The 18,458-nt window shown below is 49.6% G+C and overlaps 1 protein-coding gene across 2 annotated transcripts; it reads right to left on the bottom strand.

Moving 5' to 3' along the window:
- Window positions 1–14,771: 14,771 nt before the first annotated feature.
- Window positions 14,772–18,031, bottom strand: FOXI1 (forkhead box I1). 2 transcript variants are annotated; one of them, XM_065874456.1, is made up of 2 exons: window positions 17,450–18,031; window positions 14,772–16,007 (listed from the first exon to the last, which is right to left on the bottom strand). In XM_065874456.1, the coding sequence occupies exons 1-2, from the start codon at window positions 18,024–18,026 to the stop codon at window positions 15,448–15,450; spliced, it is 1,137 nt and encodes a 378-aa protein (XP_065730528.1). In that variant the 5' UTR covers window positions 18,027–18,031; the 3' UTR covers window positions 14,772–15,447. The 2 variants fall into 2 exon arrangements, with proteins under 2 accessions (XP_065730528.1, XP_065730529.1); XM_065874457.1 differs by having other exon boundaries at window positions 15,448–15,725; window positions 17,450–18,026.
- Between the last annotated feature and the right edge of the window lie 427 nt (window positions 18,032–18,458).

The following is an 18,458-nucleotide window of genomic DNA, read 5'->3' as shown; positions in this document are numbered from 1 at the left end:
GCTCCCTGACAGCCGAGGCCAAGGCGGATGGCCGGGCTGGGGCACGGAGAGCAGCATGTACTGCTGGGGCTTGGAAATGGCCCTTATCTCTAGCTGCTCAGGGGGAGCGTGGCAGCTGTTTATGGGTAAACTCAGAGCCTAACCTCAGCTGGAGGCAAGGTAATGGGGCAGGACAGGTTTGGAGAGCACCCAGGCCAGGCCGCCGAGGTTTAACCCTCTCTAGGCGGCAGTGGGTGAAGGTATAACACTGCCCCAGACGAAAGACCAGCCCTAACCCGCCACCCTGTTTTCAGCTGGTTCCTACAGGAGTGGGGAGAGCCCTGCCGTGGTCCAGCCGAGGTCAAGTTGCTTTTGCAGATTTTAGTAACTGAAGTGGCTGAGAAAAGCACTGAGTCATTTACTCCTGCAGCAAATAACCACGACACCTGCTGTATGCTGGGCACTCTTGGGGCTGTACCGTGAACAAGACCAGCATCGTCCAGCTATGTTCAAGTGCAAGGGTTCTTCAATGACCCCTTGGCCCCATCTCCAGGCCAAGGCAGAGAGTACGTGATTCTCCCCATTTTACAAAAGAAATAACTGACACACACAGGGTCACCCGGGATATGAGGGTAGAAGGTAGACGATAACTCAGTTCTCCTTCATTGGAGCATAAAGTTTCCACTTTGTTAAAACACAAGACGGTTTTTCTAAACCCTCCACTATTCGTGTATCTATTCACTCAGTAGCTTTGTCTGACATGCTTAGTGATTATGACCCTGCCCCAGACTCAGCGTGGAGTGCCTGGGACGTAAAAACAAAGGAGCTCGTTCCCTTTCCTCAAAGAGTCTGTGGTCTACGGGGATCACAGGGGTCATGGGCTCCACAGCCACCCCAGGCACAGTGAAGGAGCGGATGGAGGGGCCCTGAGTGAGGAGGCTGAGACACAGGATGGCTTGGAGACAGACCTCCCGTTTGCTGTGTCACCTTCGTCAAGCCATTCTCCTCTCCGAGCCTCAGTTTTCCTCGTCACTTAAGTGGGCATAGCAATAGTACCTACCTCAGTGGGCTGGTGTGAGGCTGAATAAGGTGATATGGTGCCTGACACAGTCAGCACTCAATGAATGATGATCGTTTAAAGGTCCAGGAAAGGAAACCCAGAAGGACAGGTAAACGGGTCCAGAATTCAGGAGGACAACTGATTTTGTGTGTCTGTCACGGCGTTTTGTTTTCAAACAGTTTTGCGCAGTTATTAAGTGTATGTACTGAGCACAAATCAACACCTCGAAGCAACCCCTTGAAGCAGGTATGGTTGTTTTCTTCCCATTTTGCAGACGAGGAAATTGAGGACCAGTGATAGAAAGTTCTCCAAGATCACACGGCGAGAAAGAAGAAAAGCCTGTGTCCCCCAACGCTTGTCCCCGCACTGGGCCGCCCCACTGTTAAATGGAGGAGGGAGTTTGGCTGTCATTTTGCTGTGGACAGGACAGGAAAACCAAGGTTTAAATGGTGGCATGAAGGGCGCAAAGGTGACGGGGAGGTGCTGACGGGAAGGACTCTGAGACCCAGAAAGGGGGACTCCAGCAAAAGCGGAACCGCACCCAGGATGACCTCCCCGGCTGTGGGACGCCTTCACTTCCCCAAGGTCCCCAAAGGTTTTCCACCTCCACGATGATCTCATCCAGCCAATGACAATGAAGCTACTGATGCTGCTGTTGCTGTCCATACCTCCCTGCTCCTCCCTTCAGCCAAAGGAGAGACATCCTGATGGATTTCTGTACCGTGGAGTGCTGAGTCACCATGATAGAAATATCTGGTATCTGCTCACACAGAGGAAGCCCCCAACCAGAAGATCTGGTTGATCTAAGTCAAAGTTGGCCGATACTTAGCACGTGCCTGCCACCCTGTCCTCCCTCGCCCGTGCAGACATCAGAAATCGATCACGGCACTCCTTCTGCTGAGCTCCGAGAAGGCCGCTGTGTTCACCGCCTAGTGCTGCCTTGACAAGTTGCCGCACGCTGGGCGGCTTAAAGTGGCAGAAATTTATTCTCTCAGAGTTCTGGAGGCCAGAAATCCAGAACTAAGGTGTCTGAAGGTTCTAGGAGAGAATCTTTCCTTGCCCCTTCCAGTTTCTAGCATGTCCAGGCTTTCCTTGGCTTGTGGCTGCATCACTCCAATCTCTGTCTCAGTCTTCACGTGGCTTTCTCCCCTTCTGTGTGTCTGTGCTTCTGCTCTTCTCCTTCTTATAAGGATACTTGTCAATGATTTTAGGACCCACTGGGTGATCCAGGATAAACTCATTGCAAGACCCTTCACTTAATTACATCAACAAATGCAATTTTCCTAATTTTCTAATCCTTATTTTCTAATAAAATTTCTAATAAAATCCTTATTTTCTAATAAAAAACCATTACCTTGTGTGGGTCAAATGAATTGACCCACACAAGGTAACGTTGGACCGTGAAATGAGATCTTTTTACAATCTCTGGTCTAAATCAAACCTGGTGATTTGATCGAACTATAAATGTTTGTGGAGTGCCATTTATGTAAGAGCCTCAATGCTCTCAGCTGTGCAAGGGGCCATGGTGAAAACTAAGAGAGATACATATCAAAAAACACGTGGCTAGCACAGGATGGGCCTTTAGTAAATGTTCATTGGGCTATCCAGGCACCTTGCTGCGTCCTGTAAAATATAGTCTCTGCCCTGAGGGAAAATCCCTGGTAGGTACTAAACCTCAGGAGATCCTAAAGGGATGAAGTTTCCCATGAAGTTTCCTTTCCTCCCACTGCAATCACGTTTAACAGCTGTCTTCCCCAGTCCTTGCTTTTATTCAACAAATATATTTTAGCTGCTACTCTGGGTCAGCTCTGTGCCAGGTTCGGGAGTAAAATGTCTGATGAGCCCTCATGGGACAGAGCCCACTGAAGGGGACAGGCTGGGAGGTGGGCTGTGAAAGACTATTGGGGCTGTACTTTAGACGGGAGGTCAGGGAAGCCTCTCTGAGGAAGAAAGAGGAAAGATGACAGGGTTTAGCCAAGCCATGAACTGAGGAATGATAGACCGAGAACCTGGTGGAGCCGAGGCTGCACCTGTGCTGGTCACCTCTGTACCCCCAGGAGCCCAATAAGGAGGTGTGAAATCACATTTAATAGAAAGGTGATTGTCTAGCCCATTTTAAAGATGGGAACAGCAAGGCAGAACACCTAAGCTTGCACTGAGGGTATGGATTTCTGTGGATGAGGAGAGCCTGGCATGCGCTGACAGCCAGTTTGCAGAGGTGGCCCCTGCTGTCCTACCTGCCTCCCCCGGTATCCCTCACCCAGGCTCCTCCCCATGGCTCAGGCTCTCTGAAGGAGCTCCATGCCAAGCCAGGGTGAGGGGAAGAGCGGGAGAAGGACAGGGAGGCCTCATCTCAACCTGATACAAAGTGAATTCTTTACGGAAAGAACCAGATGAGCAGGTGGCCTGGGATGCTGAAAAGCTGGAAGAAACATGCCCAATTCCCAGCAAGAACGCCAAAGAATCATTCTATTGGGAAATCTCTCCCCTGCTGTACAGGTTTTTGTATTCCTAAACAGTTGAAAAAAAATCAAAAGAAGATTATTTTGTGACATGTGAAAATTATAAGAAAGTTAAATTTTAGTGTCCATAAATAAAGTCTTATTGGAACAAGACCCGCTCGTTGTTTTACCTCCCATCCACGGAGGCTTTTGTGCTAGGCAGAGCTGGTCTCTCAGACCTTAGCCCTGTTGCTTGGTGCACTGCCAATCACAGGGATGCCACGAGTGTCACCTCTCTGTGTAAAAGACACTGTCAAATAGGAAGCACATAAAATTCACTACAGATCGGCATTAACGGATGAACATTTGCGATTGATTTTGAGGATAGGTGACACCCACTTTGAATCTCAACCAAATGAAATGTTATCCCTCCGAGAATCCCATCTTCTCATTAGTAGAACGGTATTCCAAAACATTGCACTCAGTTATTTTATTTTTATTGTATTTTTTCATTAATAAAAAGTTCAGAGAATTTTTCTCTCTTGTACGTTCATAGTATCCTAGTTTTGTCACTTGGCTTGTAGAGCTTAACGTAAAAAGTTTGCTGAACTCTGACCCAGACCATTGGACTGTGTCCAATTTCATTATTTTGGTCTCCCAATTCCATGTCTTAGGTTGTCTTACATCCATACAGAGCCTAGGAATCCTTTACAGACCATAGTCAAATTTGGGTTCTCACCACCCTTAAGGGGGGCATTAAAAATTAATGGGAAGATCTATTAAAATGCATCCCTTGTCCTGGCCTCCTGGATGGCTCTCTTCTCTTCTCCTGGCATATCCAGTCCTTCCCTTCCTACTCTTAGGGAAGACTCTCTGACTCATCAAGCCCTCATTGATTTTCCTCTCCTCTGCTCTGAATCCCCATAGGAGAACCTCAGTTCATCCTGGTTGCTTGATAGATCAACTGATAGCAAACCAACGGAAAATAAATTCCCTTCTATGACTATTTATCAAACACTATGCAAGTGGCTAAATCAGTGGGAGATTCTACGTGACATAAATCGCTACTCCCAGGACCTGGTGGCTCAGGGGCCCTGGATTCTACTGGCAGGCAGGAATCTTGACCAGATTTAGCTTGTGCTCCACTACTTCCTAAGCGTGTGACCTTCTTTAGCTGTCCCAGCTTTCGTGGTCTGCGTTTCCTCATCTGGAAAAGATGGGGCTCAGCTTGGGTTCCCTCCAGGCTAGCCTGAAGATTTATTCAAAAACCAAGTAAGCTGGCAAGAAGGCACATGTCCAGGGACAGTGCTGAGTGTTGCCAACGTCTTCCTCCCTTCCAAGCAGTGAAACCCAGTCCCCTTGATTTTCCCAGCCCCAGTCCTGGACGAAATGTCTCTTGAAGCATTTGCAGCCACACTCCTCCCCTCCTTCCTTCTCACCCATCAGCTACATGCCCCCAGGGAATTCTGGAGCAGACTTACCTCCCATAGCCCCAGGCTCAGCCAAGCCCAATTTCTTCATCCAGGATCAATTATTTGTTTCCTTCTCAACTTAAAGAATAATAATGAATCACACTGTCAAGGCAGAGGCCTTTCTATTATTCTCTCTGTCTGCCTTTGGATTTCCTCTTTGGTTGTGCAATTTGGCCTTTACAATATCCTTTCCTTGCTAACAGAAATGAAGCACTTGAGGGCTTCCCTGGTGGTGCAGTGGTTGAGAGTCTGCCTGCCGATGCAGGGGACGCGGGTTCGTGCCCCAGTCCGGGAAGATCCCATATGCCGTAGAGCGGCTGGGCCCGTGAGCCATGGCCGCTGAGCCTGCATGTCCGGAGCCTGTGCTCCGCAACGGGAGAGGCCACAGCAGTGAGAGGCCCGCGTTCCGCAAAAAAAAAAAAATTAATAAAAAATAAATAAAAAATGAAGCGCTTGAGAGGAGGCGTTTGATAATGTTCGATCCCCTACGCCAGTAATTTGGTGAGTTCTTGACTCTTACTTCTCCCTCTCCCAACACGTCCCTTGTAGCTTCAGTCGCCAGATCCTGCCTTCTTTTTCTCTTCAGAAGGTCTCAAGTCCATCCCCTCCATCCGAACCCCACAGCCATGGCCTGATTCGCTGGCCCTACCATCTCTCTCTGTTTCCACGTCCCCCCCCCACCTCTGGCTTAAATCTTCCTATGGCTCCCCATCACCCAAAAGATAAAGGTTACGTTTCCTTCCATATTGGTGGCTCATAGCTGAATCTGACACGGTCTGTCCAAGAGAGTCATTTCTAAAACTGAATTTGGATGTCTTTAGTAGGGACATGTGATCAGCTGGCCCCCAAAGCATCAGAATGTGTATTCCCATGAGGTTCTTCCTCAGCTCACCTCTTCAAATGTTATGCTTTCTCCAGATTGGCATCCAAGCCCCACCCCATCCCCCCCCCCTTTTTTTTTTTTTTGTGGTACGCAGGCCTCTCACTGCTGTGGCCTCTCCCGTTGCGGAGTGCAGGCTCCGGACGCGCAGGCTTAGCGGCCATGGCTCACGGGCCCAGCCGCTCCACGGCATGTGGGATCTTCCCGGACCGGGGCACGAACCCGTGTCCCCTGCATCGGCAGGCAGACTCTCAACCACTGCACCACCAGGGAAGCCCCCAAGCCCCTTTTAATTAGGGAAGAATTTTGTGTTAGTCTTGGAAGAAGGCAAGGCCCAGACGCCACCCCTCCCTACTCAGGCAGAGTGGAACTACAGGACCTCAGCTGGGTCATTTGCATGTTGCCCTTGGGCTTTCAACCTTGAGGAGTGGCCCAGGTAAGAATTACTCCTGGAGGAGTGGTGAGGTGCCAGCACTGTGGTTCTCACCACAGGGGCCGGCGGCTGACCTGAACTGTCATTCCTGCACCTGGTCTTCTTTGGTCTCATCTTTCTCCTGCACCTGGTTCCCCAGTCTTATCTTTGATCCATGAGCTACTCAAGATCCTTCCCCTGTGTCCTTTTCCACTATTGTTATCCAGAGTGAGTTTCTGTGGCTGCAGATAAGATGCCCAACTGCTGCCCTGAGTCCATGACATCCGTGTCCCCTTTCCTCCTTGATCTCAAGGCTCTGGCCATGCTCTTTCATGTCGCTACACATTTGCACCTGCTGGTGGTGGTGGGAGAGCAGTCAGCCCTATCATAGAAACTTTTTGTTACGTGAGCCAATAAAACTCTCTTGGGTGGGCGTTTCTGTCACTTGCAGCCAAAAGAGTCTTGACTAACGCAGTCGTAAAGTAGTAAATTTTATTAAACTTAGAAAACATTTACTGAATGCCTATTACAGGTCAGGCTTAAGTGGAGATCAGTGCTGAGCCTTACTGGCTAGCTCTGGGTAGTTTGCTCACCACAGAGCTGTTGCCCAAGGACAAAAATCAGGGTGCTGTTACCAGAAGGAGGAGGTGTGGAGTAGGTGCTGAGCAGACAAGCACAGTAGTCTTGATAGACACTGGTTATCCTCATTTTTATCTTACTAATTTTGAAGCTAAGGAAGTGTGGCTTTGTTAGGAAATAAGGGACCCTGGAGAAGGAGCAGACTGTTGATAAGCTTGGGCCAGGTTTGGGATGCACCTTCCCCAGTGGGGGTTAGTGCTAAGATCTCAGTACTGCAGGGAGGACAGGTGTGGCCATGGGCCCTGAGGTTGGCCATCAGCTGACATTCTGCTCATACATATTCAGATTGCCTCACTGCCGATTCACCATTTTTAATATTATCAGGGAGAGCCAGAGCCAGAGAACATAGGACCATTTCTAATACCCAGTTCCTTATACTCCCTCCCACACTCCATTTATTCACTGATAGATCGATGTTGCTCCAAAGACCTTGCCCTGCTTGTCAAACAGCTTTTATCAAGCCTTCCCACGTCCTTGTGCCTCAGTTTCCTCCTCTGTAACATGGGGGAGAGTTTGAACTGCCCTACTGACCTTGCAAGATTACAAGGTCATCAAACATGAGTTTCCAGTTTTGAATACACTGAAATGTACAAAGTCTCATGGAAACATCAGCCGAAGTGATTTCAGATGTATGTACATGTACAGTCACTTTGCTGTACAGAAGAAATTAACACAAGATTGTAAATCAACTATACTTCAATAACATTTACAAAAAGAAAGAAAGAAAGTAAATGTGTTCATGTCTCTACCGGATTTAAACCACGTTGGTGGTGTTGCTTGTTTGTAGACTGAATCCAAATCCTTTCTCAGGTCCACAGAGCCCTGCCTGACCTGCCCCCTGCCAAACCTCCAACATTGTCACCTATCCCTCTCCCTTCTGATCCTCAGAAGTACAAGACCTCTCCCAGGACAGGCCCTCGTGCCCACTGATCCCTCTGGCTGGCTCAACGCTCTCTCCCCTCACTTCTCACCTCTCAGGCTCAGCACAAACCTCACCTCCTCACAGAGGCCTTCCCTGACACCCTGGTCCAAGTCAGGAATCCTGATAGACACACTCATAGCACCTGGACTTGGCCTTCTTGGCTCTAACTTCAATTGCAGCTACTTATTTGTATAATGAGTTGCTTTATGCCTGTCTCCTGCTAGAATGTAAGTTCCTCGAGGGCAGGGTCTATGAGTGATGTACTTCCATGCTGAGTCCCACAGTTCAATGGAAGTTTCTCAATAAATATTTACTGAAAAAAAGAATGAACAAATGCATTAAATATAGATATTAATTTAAATTCCTTTTCTGTACGGTAGAAGTTGGGGTAGACACTGGTTATGTCATATATTCTACCCATATCAACAGATTAGGTAGAAAATCCAAAGGTAGTTAGGATGTGTTAACAGACTCACAGGCATATCTGCTCACTCAGAGAGACATTTTCATGTAAATAACCGTCACTACTAACGTTAACACAATACAAATCATGTAATGCTCATTTGGACCCGAAAGAGAAAATCCTGTTGTGTAATATTCAGAAACTAAAGGATCTGAAGCCACATCCAACATTATATCTGCAGGTAATTAATAAGCATATACTATTCATTAAATGAGCAAATATTATTGTGCACTAACTGTGTGCCAGGCTCTGTGCATTGCCCTGGTGTCGCTGAGATGAACCAGCGACAAGACCCTACTCTCAAGGCATCTACATCCTAGTTGGGGAGACAGAAAATAAATTAGTAAATAAATGAACTGGTCCTGCACAAAGTGTTTTCAAAAACCCAATCTTGATTAATTACCATGAGTCACTCTGGAAATGAGGCACGAGTAGCCCCATTTTACAGAGGAGGGGACTGAGGCTCAGAAAGGAGAAGTGACTCACCCCAGGTCACCTAGCAGGTGAGTGGCTGTTCACTGGAGTTTGTCACTGAGGGACATTGTTTCCCTTTTTGTCTAGCACATCCTGCAGCCAGAGACTCAGGTGGAATGCGTCAGAGCCTTTGGTGATTGAGATGGAGATGGAATTTTGCATAAGAAAGATTTTCTGAAACCAGACCAGGTGTCATTGCCTTCCTGCTAGAAGCCAGGCTCTCCACACCTGTATTTTGGAAAAAACAATCACAATTAGAAGAACTGCTGGGCACACTTTGACAGACATGTTCAGGAGGGCTGTGGGCTGTTCCTGGGGTGGGCGCTAAGTCCTTTGATCACCCTTCAGAGTGCCCTGAACTTACTCTCTTCCATCTCGCCCTCCATGCAAATTCTTGCCCCCATGTCCTCCCCTATAGATGTAATGAGACCCACACTGTTGCCAAGGCCTGTGAGGTCCTACTAGTGTCTCGTCCTTAACATCTAATGTGCCAAGAGCTCGTTCCCACTCCAGGGCCTTTGCACTTGGCTGTTCCCATTGTCCTGCTGGAGTGGCCTTCTTCCAGATCTTTGCAGGCCTCCTTCACATCTGCAAGTCTCTGCTCATATGTCACCTCTTCAGAGAGCCTTCTCACCCCTTCCGATCTTAAATAGTGTCCCCAGTCACTGCTGAGCCCTGTCTCTGCTGCAGTTCACTTCACAGCAATTCATCATTAACTGGCATGGTATTAAATGTTAATAAAATTAGATAACCTCCTTATGTTTTATTGGCCATTTCTCCCATTAGAAGGTAAGCTCTGTTAGGGTAGGGACTTGGCTCACTGCTGTGTCTCCTAGACCAACACCTAGATCAGCACCTGGTACATGGTAGGTGCTAAAGAAAATCTTGTTGACTGAATTACATTCCCAAAGCTAGAGGGAGTTCCCCCCTTCCATTGGCTACCCCACCCTTCAGGTTTACAAGACCCAAGAAGGCACCGTTTGCGTTGTGTCCTGTGTGAGTGGCGCCCCCTGGAGCCCACACAGCACCGTGGAATTCCACGTGAAGCCTGCTTCCTGGAGTTGCGCAGCTGGGCTTTCTCCGACGTGCACAATCCCTGACATCAGACAGCTCTGGGTTTGGATCCTGGTTCCATCACTTACTGCTTGTGTAAACCTGGGCGTGTATTTAAACTCTCTGTGTCTCAGCTTCCTCAGCTACATACTGGGGGTGATGACAGGACCTGCTTGGTAGGGTCGCTGTAAGGATTTAACACGATAATATACACAGAGTGCTTGAATATAACAATGAAACTATATATCTATGCCTGATAGTAGGGTAAGTCAGATGCTGAGAGATCCATATAGAAGCTATAGGGGCTAAACTAGACACTAAGTGATAATCGCTACTATTGCTCCAGTCAATGGGTCACAAGCTCCAAGGCAACCAGGGCTAGACGGATCACTTAAATGAGTGAAGCAGGCAGGGTGGCCACTGGATAGGCAGTGCTCCGTCTAAAGGGAGTAGCTGTTCCCCTGCTCCAGCCATGGTTTGGTGGGGGAGATGGCAGGTGGGCGCATCTTGGCTCAGTATTGCCAGAGCTTCCTGCTCTTCAGAGAAGCCTAAGTCTTCATATTTGCCTGAAATCTCACAGGCTTTAAGTACTGGCAAATAATTAATTCAGTGTTCTGGAACCAGCCTCTGCTAAGGTTCTAACCAGCTGTGTCACTTCCTGGTATACATTCCAAAAGTCTCTTTTAATTTTAATCAACCTCATTGAGGTATAATTTACCTGCAGTAAAATGTTCCTGTTTTAAGTGTGCAGGTCCATGACTTTTGACAAACAGATGCATACACGTGATTACCAGAATAATCAAGGTATAGAATGTTTCCATCATCCCGAAAGTTCCCTGGGGTTCCTTCCCAATCAATCTTCACCTCTGCCTCCACCACAGCCCTAGACAACTACAGGTCACCCTTGCTTTATTGTTGCAGACACTTTTATACACTGAAGTTTTGTGGTAACCCTGCATCACGCAAGTCTGTCGGTACCATTTTTCCAGCAGCATTTGATCAATTCGTGCCTCTGTGTTGCATGTCATATTGTAATTCTCACAGTATTTCAAACCCTGCACCAGCAAAAAGATGATGACTTACTGAAGGCTCAGATAATGGTTAGCATTTTTAAGCAATCATGTATTTTAAAATTAAGGTGTAAACATTGTTTTTTTAGACATAATGCTATTTCAACCTTAATAGACTATAGTGTAATATTAACATAACTCTTTTTTTTTTTTAACATAGCTCTTATATGTACTGGGAAATCAAAAAATTCATGGGACCAAAAAATTATTGCTATATTTGCTTTATTGTGGTGGTCTGGAATCAAACCCACAGTATCTCTGAGTCATACCTGTATCGATCTGCTTTCTGTCACTACAGATTGACTCTTCTAGAATTTTATATAAACATTTATATAAGTATTTACTCTTTGTGTCTGGCGTCTTTCACGTAGCACAGTGTTTTAAAATCCTTTTGAATTTTGTGAGGCTTGTTTTATGGCCCAGAGTAGGGTAAACATATCATAGGCCCTAGAAAATAATATGTATACTACACCGTTGGATGTAATGTTCTAGAAATATCAACTTAGTCAAGGGGGCTGATAGTGTTGTTCAGATCCTCTATGTCTTTACTGATTGTTTTGACTATTTATTCCATCAGTTATTGAGAGAGAAGTGTTGAAATCTCCAACCAAGATTGTGGAATTGTTTACTTCTCCCTTTCATTCTGTCAATTTTGCTTCACGTATTTAGTTCTTCCATTTATGAATACTTGTCTACCTAATGAGTTGACTGTTTCATTACTTTAAAAGTCCCCATTTTGCTCTGATAACATTCCTGGTCTTCAGGTCTATTTTATCTAATGTTAATAGGGCCAGCTCCTGCTTCTTGGGCTTACTATTTGCATCCATTGACTTTTTTTTTTTTTTTTTTTTGCGGTACGCGGGCCTCTCGCTGCTGTGGCCTCTCCCGCTGCGGAGCACAGGCTCCGGACGCGCAGGCTCAGAGGCCATGGCTCACGGGCCCAGCCGCTCCGCGGCATGTGGGATCCTCCCGGACTGGGGCACGAACCCGTGTCCCCTGCATCGGCAGGCGGACTCTCAACCACTGCGCTACCAGGGAAGCCCAACAGTCTATTTAGAGTTAAGTTTGTACCACTTTACAAAATATGCAGAAAAAAAAATCTTGCAATCATATAGATCCATTTACCACAAAACCTTATCCCTTATAGCAAAGTTGCCATTTGAAAGTCTATATACACCTACACGCATTATAGACTCTACAAGATAATGTTACAGGTTTTTTTTTTCAAGCAGCCTTGTGTATTTTAAAGAAATTAGGAAGAAAAAATAGACTTTAATAATATTTACCCAGAATTTTACCATTTCTGATGTTCCTCATTCCTTTTGAAAGACTTGAGCTTCCATCTACTACCATTTCCCTTCAGACTGAGCAATTTCCTTTAGTTTAGGTCTGCAGGTGATTAATTCTCTTAGTTCCCTTTTATTTGAAAATTCTTTGCATTAGTTCATTTCCACCGTCCTTCAGGTCCCGTCTCACCTCCTCCACGCAGCCTTCCTGGGCTCCCAAAACACAGGAGGCCCTCTTCTCAGACACTTTATTGGTGCTGGAGGACGTGTCTTTAATGTAGAGCCACGTTGCAGGAGGCTAATAAGCCCAAAGGCCATCCACAGAATTGAATGCTTGGTGGACGACCAGTCCTCTTTCATCCATCCTTCCCTCTCTCCTTCCTTTTCTCCCTTCCCTCTCTCTCTTCAGATCCCATTTCTTCTCAGAGGAAGAGGACCGTAAGAGGGCAAGAAGCAGCCTGCAGAAGCTGACCGGGGAGACCCCCTTCTTGACCCGGGTCCCGCCTCCAGCAGTGTGCACTCCCCCCTCCCCTCCCGTGAGCTCCTAGCGTTGCTACTCAGAACGTCACAGCCACCGACAAGAGTTGTCAGAGCCCTGCAGACAATCCTTTTACTGCCGTGCCCATTACATTCTGGGCTGAAGGAGAGTGGGGACTTTGTGTTGTGGACCTGGGTTCTAAATCGCCACCTCCCTCCCGGGGGGCTAGGTTGGTCTCTGTTTGGGCCCCTTCACACCGGGTGCCTTGTCCAGAATGCACACCCGGCAGGCACGTCGTGGGAAAGGAGTGGGGCTCAAAGAGCGGGCGCGGAGATTTTTCATGGAGGGGGGTCTCTGTTTGGGCAAATTTGGTGGCAGTGGGATCTAGTGTGACAAAGAATCCTGGTGCAGCCTTCAGGGACCCACATTCCAACTCTGCCTCCAACTCCATCTCACCGGAGACATTTGTGGCGTCCCTTCCTCTTGCAGCCTCAGGTTTCCATTCTGTGCAGCAAGAGGTCAGCTTGTTCCACATTTTCTAAGGTTTTCTTTTTATGGTCTGAGACTGTATCCCTTCCCTTTACCTCCTCAGCCAGCACTGCATCTGCCTCTACCGCCAGGAGAAGTCTGGGTCTCTGTGGAACGGAGCTCCCCAGGAAACAATCTGAGGGGTTTTTAAGGAGGCCCGCTTTTTCTCATCTCGGTTTTCCTGGTTTTGCTCTCTCACGGTGAGTCCAGGGCTCCCCAGTGCCAGGTGCAGTGGAGAAGAGTTTTAGCCATGGCATCGATGGATCTGCATTCGAATCCTGGCTGTGTGTCCTTGATCAAGTTACAGAATCTCTCTGTAAGTTACAGTTTTCTCACCTATACAGTGGAGATAGTAGCATTGATTGCACTGGATTATTTGGAGGATTAAATGCAATAAGGCAGGTCAAGTCCTAACACAGTGCCTGGCACGTAGTAAACCTACAATGAATGTCATCATCATCACCATCATCATCGCTCTTTACCACCTCCTCTCTTACTCCAGGGAAAGAGAGCCCCCCAGAGTCTGAGGGGGCAGCTTGGTATGGCTTGAGCCCTCGGTAGGGGCGTCTGAGGAGGGCTCTCCAACTAGAAGACCTCCAGCTTCCACGCACAAGTCATCCAGCAGGACTTGTGCCAGGACCCCAGTCACTCGCCACTGTCCACACTTGTGGGCTGTTGTGAGGATAAAAGAGCTCCCCCTGCACAGCACTTGGCCCAGGGCCTGTCCACAGTCCTCGGCGAATTGTAGCCAATAGGACTGTTGCCACTGCCACTAGGGTCAGCCACATCTGAGGCTGTGCTACAGCGTGATGAGCTGCAGAGTCAGACGTGGGCAGGGATGGCCTGGGGACTTGAGGAAATTTGCTCAAGCACTCTGAGCCTCGTTTTTCTCATCTGTATAATGATGGGATTAGTACCACTCCCTGCACAGGGTTGTTAGGGGATCACGTGATCATAACACAGGAATGACAATCGCAAGAGCCGTAATCCGGGCCATATTTTGTGTCCCACAAGCTCTCCTCTTTTTGGGGGGACCTTTGTTCTGTCCGCAGGCCAATGTGGCAGAGGGAAAGAGCCTGACACCCATTCTTTCTCTGCCTCTTGTCCCAAGAGCCTTCAGCTCCAGGCTGCACTTGGCCCCATATTGAGTCAACCAGCAGCCAAGTGACAGGAAAACTCACAAGGAAGGGACACGCGTAGATTTTTTTTTTTTTTTAATTAAAAAGAACATAAGAAAACAAAAAATACTTCCCAGGGTGTGCTGTGATGCAACATCACAGGCATGTAAAGTACACACAAAACAAGAAAAAGATTCCAGGAGCAGCACGCAGGGACCCCTCTGTGGCGGTCTGCAGCCCCTCCCGGGCTGTAAAAAAGGAAGCACTTATTCAGCCTTGTTTCTCTTGGCAGACTCAGCCACCTCCAGCTCACTGGTCCATGACGTGCACACAGGAAGCTGGGCTTTACAAGATTTTGTCAGTGGGCAGTGAGGGGGTGGGGGGGGGGTTGGGGTGCACACTGCTCCTCTCCCTGCTCTGCTCATGGTCTGCGGGACTGGGGAAGCAACATCCCTCTGTGGGGAGAGGCGGGACGCATCGTCCTGCAGGGGCACAGATCTGGGCTTCTCCCTTGAGTAGTAGCAAAAGGAGTGTCGGCAGGTAAGTTGGGGGCCAAAGAATGAGGACTCGGACCAAGATGAGATGTGCCTAGGGCTGGTGCTAAATCTGATGGATGGCCAGAAGGCAGTGGGGAGATTTGCATATGCATGCCCTCATCAGCTCTCCACACTGACCTTCCCTGGCTGCTCAACCAATTCCTCCATCCCAGCCTTCATTGGCCCAAACTTTGGGAGTCATAGAGACCTGGACTTGACTCCTGGCTCTGCCGCTTCCTAGTTTGTATGACCCTGGGAAAGTTACTTAACTTCCTCAAGCCTCAGTTTTCTCATCTGTAAAATGGGGAGGTTTTTATGGCCCTCACAAGGTGGCTGTAAATAGAAAGTACGATCACGCCTTCGAAGAGCTTAGTACAGCACCCAGCACATAGTAAGTGCTCAATAAATGGCCAAGTTGATTACTGTCATGCAGGCACCAGTATTTCTACTGCAAAGCTGGTTGTGGGTCTGTGGATGGATATGTGATAAACACAAGGTTTACACAATGTTCTAGAAAAACGATGAATTCCTCTGAGCCTCCTGTGTATGTCTGGGCAGTTTGGAGGTCTTGGACCACTTGGATGCTGAAATGGAGGACCCCGAGTGTGTCCATCTGGCTCGGGAGCTGTTGTGTTTCTAGACCTCGGTGCCCTCCCTGGGGTAGAGGATGCTGTTTGTGTTGACGCTGTTGTAGAAGTGAGGGCTGAACTGGTTGAGGACGGAGCCTCCGTAGCCCAGAGCATTGCTGGGTGTGGGGCTGGCCCACTCACCCCCGCCCGCGTGGCCACTGAAGTTGGTGAGTGGGGTATAGGAGTTGAAGTTCAGCAAGTTCTGCCCCACCTTGTCAGCGGGCTCCGGGCTCAGTCCCGGCGTGGCCACAGGGCGGCCCATGGGGCTTGACCCACTCACATAGGCTGACATGGTGGAGAGGAAGCTGTTGAGGCACGGGGTTCCCGGCGGGGGCGGCGAGGGCTGCTTCTCTGGGGAGCTGGTGGTACCCGGCAAAGCACCATCCAAGATGTCCTGGGCCTCCGTGGTCTTGGGGCTGCCTGCCAGGAGACTGGGCTCCGTTTTCTCCGAGGCCAAGGAGCCCGTGCTGGAGGAAACATCCGATTTTCTCTTCCTCTTCCTGCGGAAATTTCCATTGTCGAACATCTTCTCACAGTTGGGGTCCAGGGTCCAGTAATTCCCTTTGCCTGGCACAAAAGCAGGAGAAGGTAAGTAGAGAGACGGATCCAGTGCTTTGCTTCTGCTCCTTCTTACTGTCGTAAACTAAAATCGAAGGTAACAAATGCAGAAAGGCAGAGAACAAAACAGGAATTCCACAAACCCCCTCCAAGGCCACAGCACACGGACCTTTATTTAAGCACCCACCTCACACCAAGGCACCCTGGGAGCACAAGCAAGAGAGGCCTAAGCCATGAAGGAGTTGACAGTGTGGTCTCTTTAAGAAGTTCAAGTACTGGGGAAAGGTGAGGGTGGGGCTTCGTCCATTGCTGATGTGAAAGAAAACTCGGAGAAATTCAGGGCTCCCTGAAAGTCTCGGGGGTGAACTCCAAGGATGGACTTGAGTCCCTGCTTCGGACTGAGGGACTTTGGGTGAGCCTCAGTTTCCTAGCATGAGAAGTGGGCCCATTGGACCTGTCCCCTTCTTCCTCGGGCTGGCTGTGAGAGAGGGCTAATGCTAGATGTTATAAAAGGGGCTTTGTAGCCAGGAAGGACAATCTGAACCCTGCCTGCCTGCGTCTCTCGGCCTGAGGGTGAGGCCAGTCTTTGGATGGGATGCTCACCCTCTTCTGGGGGACAAACAGCCCTGCCCTCACAAGCCTCAAAGAGGGTGGAGGTGGGGTTCCTCTGAGAGGTAGCCTGGGTTCCTATGTTGGGACAAGAGTGGACTTTGATTCTGGGAAATGGACACATGAGTATTTAATATATTACTCTGTGTACATCTCTGTATTTTAGAAATCGCTCATTAAAAAATTCACACTGTGGTGTTAGTCACCTCCATTCAGATTCATTCTCCGTCACTGTCACATCATTCTGTGTCACCCGAGGCAGGCTGCTTCACCTCTAGGTGTTATTTTCCTCATCTGTAAAATGGGTTTCATAAGAGCCACCCCACAGGGCTGGATTAAAAGAGACCATGTACCTAGGGCAGATAGCATGATGTGGCCCTTACTGGGTGTTTCACAAACACCGGTCCCTTCCCATCAGGCCTAGGATACACTTGCCTTTATCTAGTCCAAGCACTCATCTCCCATCCCCTGCCGGCAAAGGACTTCCTACATGCTAGATTCTGGGGATTCAGGTTAATTGTCACAATCACTGCAGTCCATCGAGCACTCGTTAGCACCAAACACCTCACATACATCATCTCATGACCCCGCCACCCACAAGCCTGTAAAGGATCCACTCTTACATTCCTATTTTTCAGATGGGGAAACTGAGGCTCACAGGTCACTGACTGGTCCGCGGCACGGCCAGGATCCAAACCCAAATCTGCCTCCAGGGTCCATGTTTACAGATGACTCCCTTTGGCCCCCAGTCTCGGGGGGCACGGCCATATTCAGGACTTTCTAGAACGGGGTGTCGGGAGGACTGAGCCTTCCTTGGGGGCACGAGCCCGCAGACCCCTTACCTGGGTCGTCCTCGTCACGGGGCACCTTCTTGAAGCAGTCGTTGAGAGACAGGTTGTGGCGGATGGAGTTCTGCCAGCCGGCCTTGCTCTTGTTGTAGAAGGGGAAGTTGTCGGCCACATACTGGTAGATCTGGCTGAGGGTGAGGCGCCTGTCGGGTGCCCCGTGGATGGCCATGGCGATGAGCGCCGAGTAGGAGTAGGGGGGCCGCACCAGCTTCATCAGCTCCTCCTGCGAGGGGATAGGCAGCCAGCCCAGGTCGCCGCCCCCCAGCCCGGACACGCCGGGCAGCAGCTGCCTCTGCACCCCGTAGGTCTGGGGCAGGAAGGGGCTGGCGCTGGCGCCCGGCAGGTAAGGCGGCGGGGTCATGGCCGGCCCGTTGAGCCAGAGGTAGGGGTTGGGGGTGGCCCCGTACTCGCCGCCGCCCTCGAAGGAGGGGGGCCGCTGAGGGCTGGGCACGCCCTGGGGGTGGAAGAAGTTCTCGTAGTAGAGGTTCATCTCGGGGGGCTCCTGGCCGATGCTGGGGAACTGGGGGCTGCAGCGGGGCGGGGAGGGCGCTGGGAGGTCGAAGGAGCTCATGCTGGGGCTGGGCTCGGCCGGAGCCACCTGCCTGGCACCTGCGCAGGGGAGCTGGCCCTGACAGGTGCTCAGCCGGCTGGGCCTCCCACTTATACCCCAGGGCTCCGCTGGCGGCCCCACCCAGGGGCGGCCACCTGCTGCAGACCTGCCCCTCCCTCCTTCGACTGCCACCCATGTCACCAGAGGGGCACTTTCCTGCTGGCCATGGCCACGGCAGGGCCCATAAGGACACGCTCGGCCAGCTTCCTCGCGGATATTAACAAGGACAAGGGCGCCTGTCTTCTCCTCCTCTGCTTTGCCTTTCCTCCCTCCTCACTGTCTCCCCTCTTTCTCCTCAGCACGTTCCCCGGTTCCTCCTTCATTCTGTCTCAGCTTGCCTTTCCCCTTTCTCTCCTTCTGAGTTTTCTACCCTCTCACTCTCCTTCTCTCTCC

This window comes from Phocoena phocoena, chromosome 3 (genome assembly GCF_963924675.1).
Source record: "Phocoena phocoena chromosome 3, mPhoPho1.1, whole genome shotgun sequence".
NCBI classification, from domain to species: Eukaryota; Metazoa; Chordata; class Mammalia; order Artiodactyla; family Phocoenidae; genus Phocoena; species Phocoena phocoena.
This window is presented reverse-complemented; position numbering and strand designations above follow the sequence as displayed.

Coding starts and splice junctions, on each gene's coding strand:
- FOXI1 (XM_065874456.1), bottom strand. CDS start 18,026: ATGAGCTCCTTCGACCTCCCAGCGCCCTCCCCGCCCCGCTGCAGCCCC. Junction 16,008..17,449: donor CCGTGACGAGGACGACCCAG/GTAAGGGGTCTG, acceptor CTTTTGTGCCAG/GCAAAGGGAATTACTGGACC.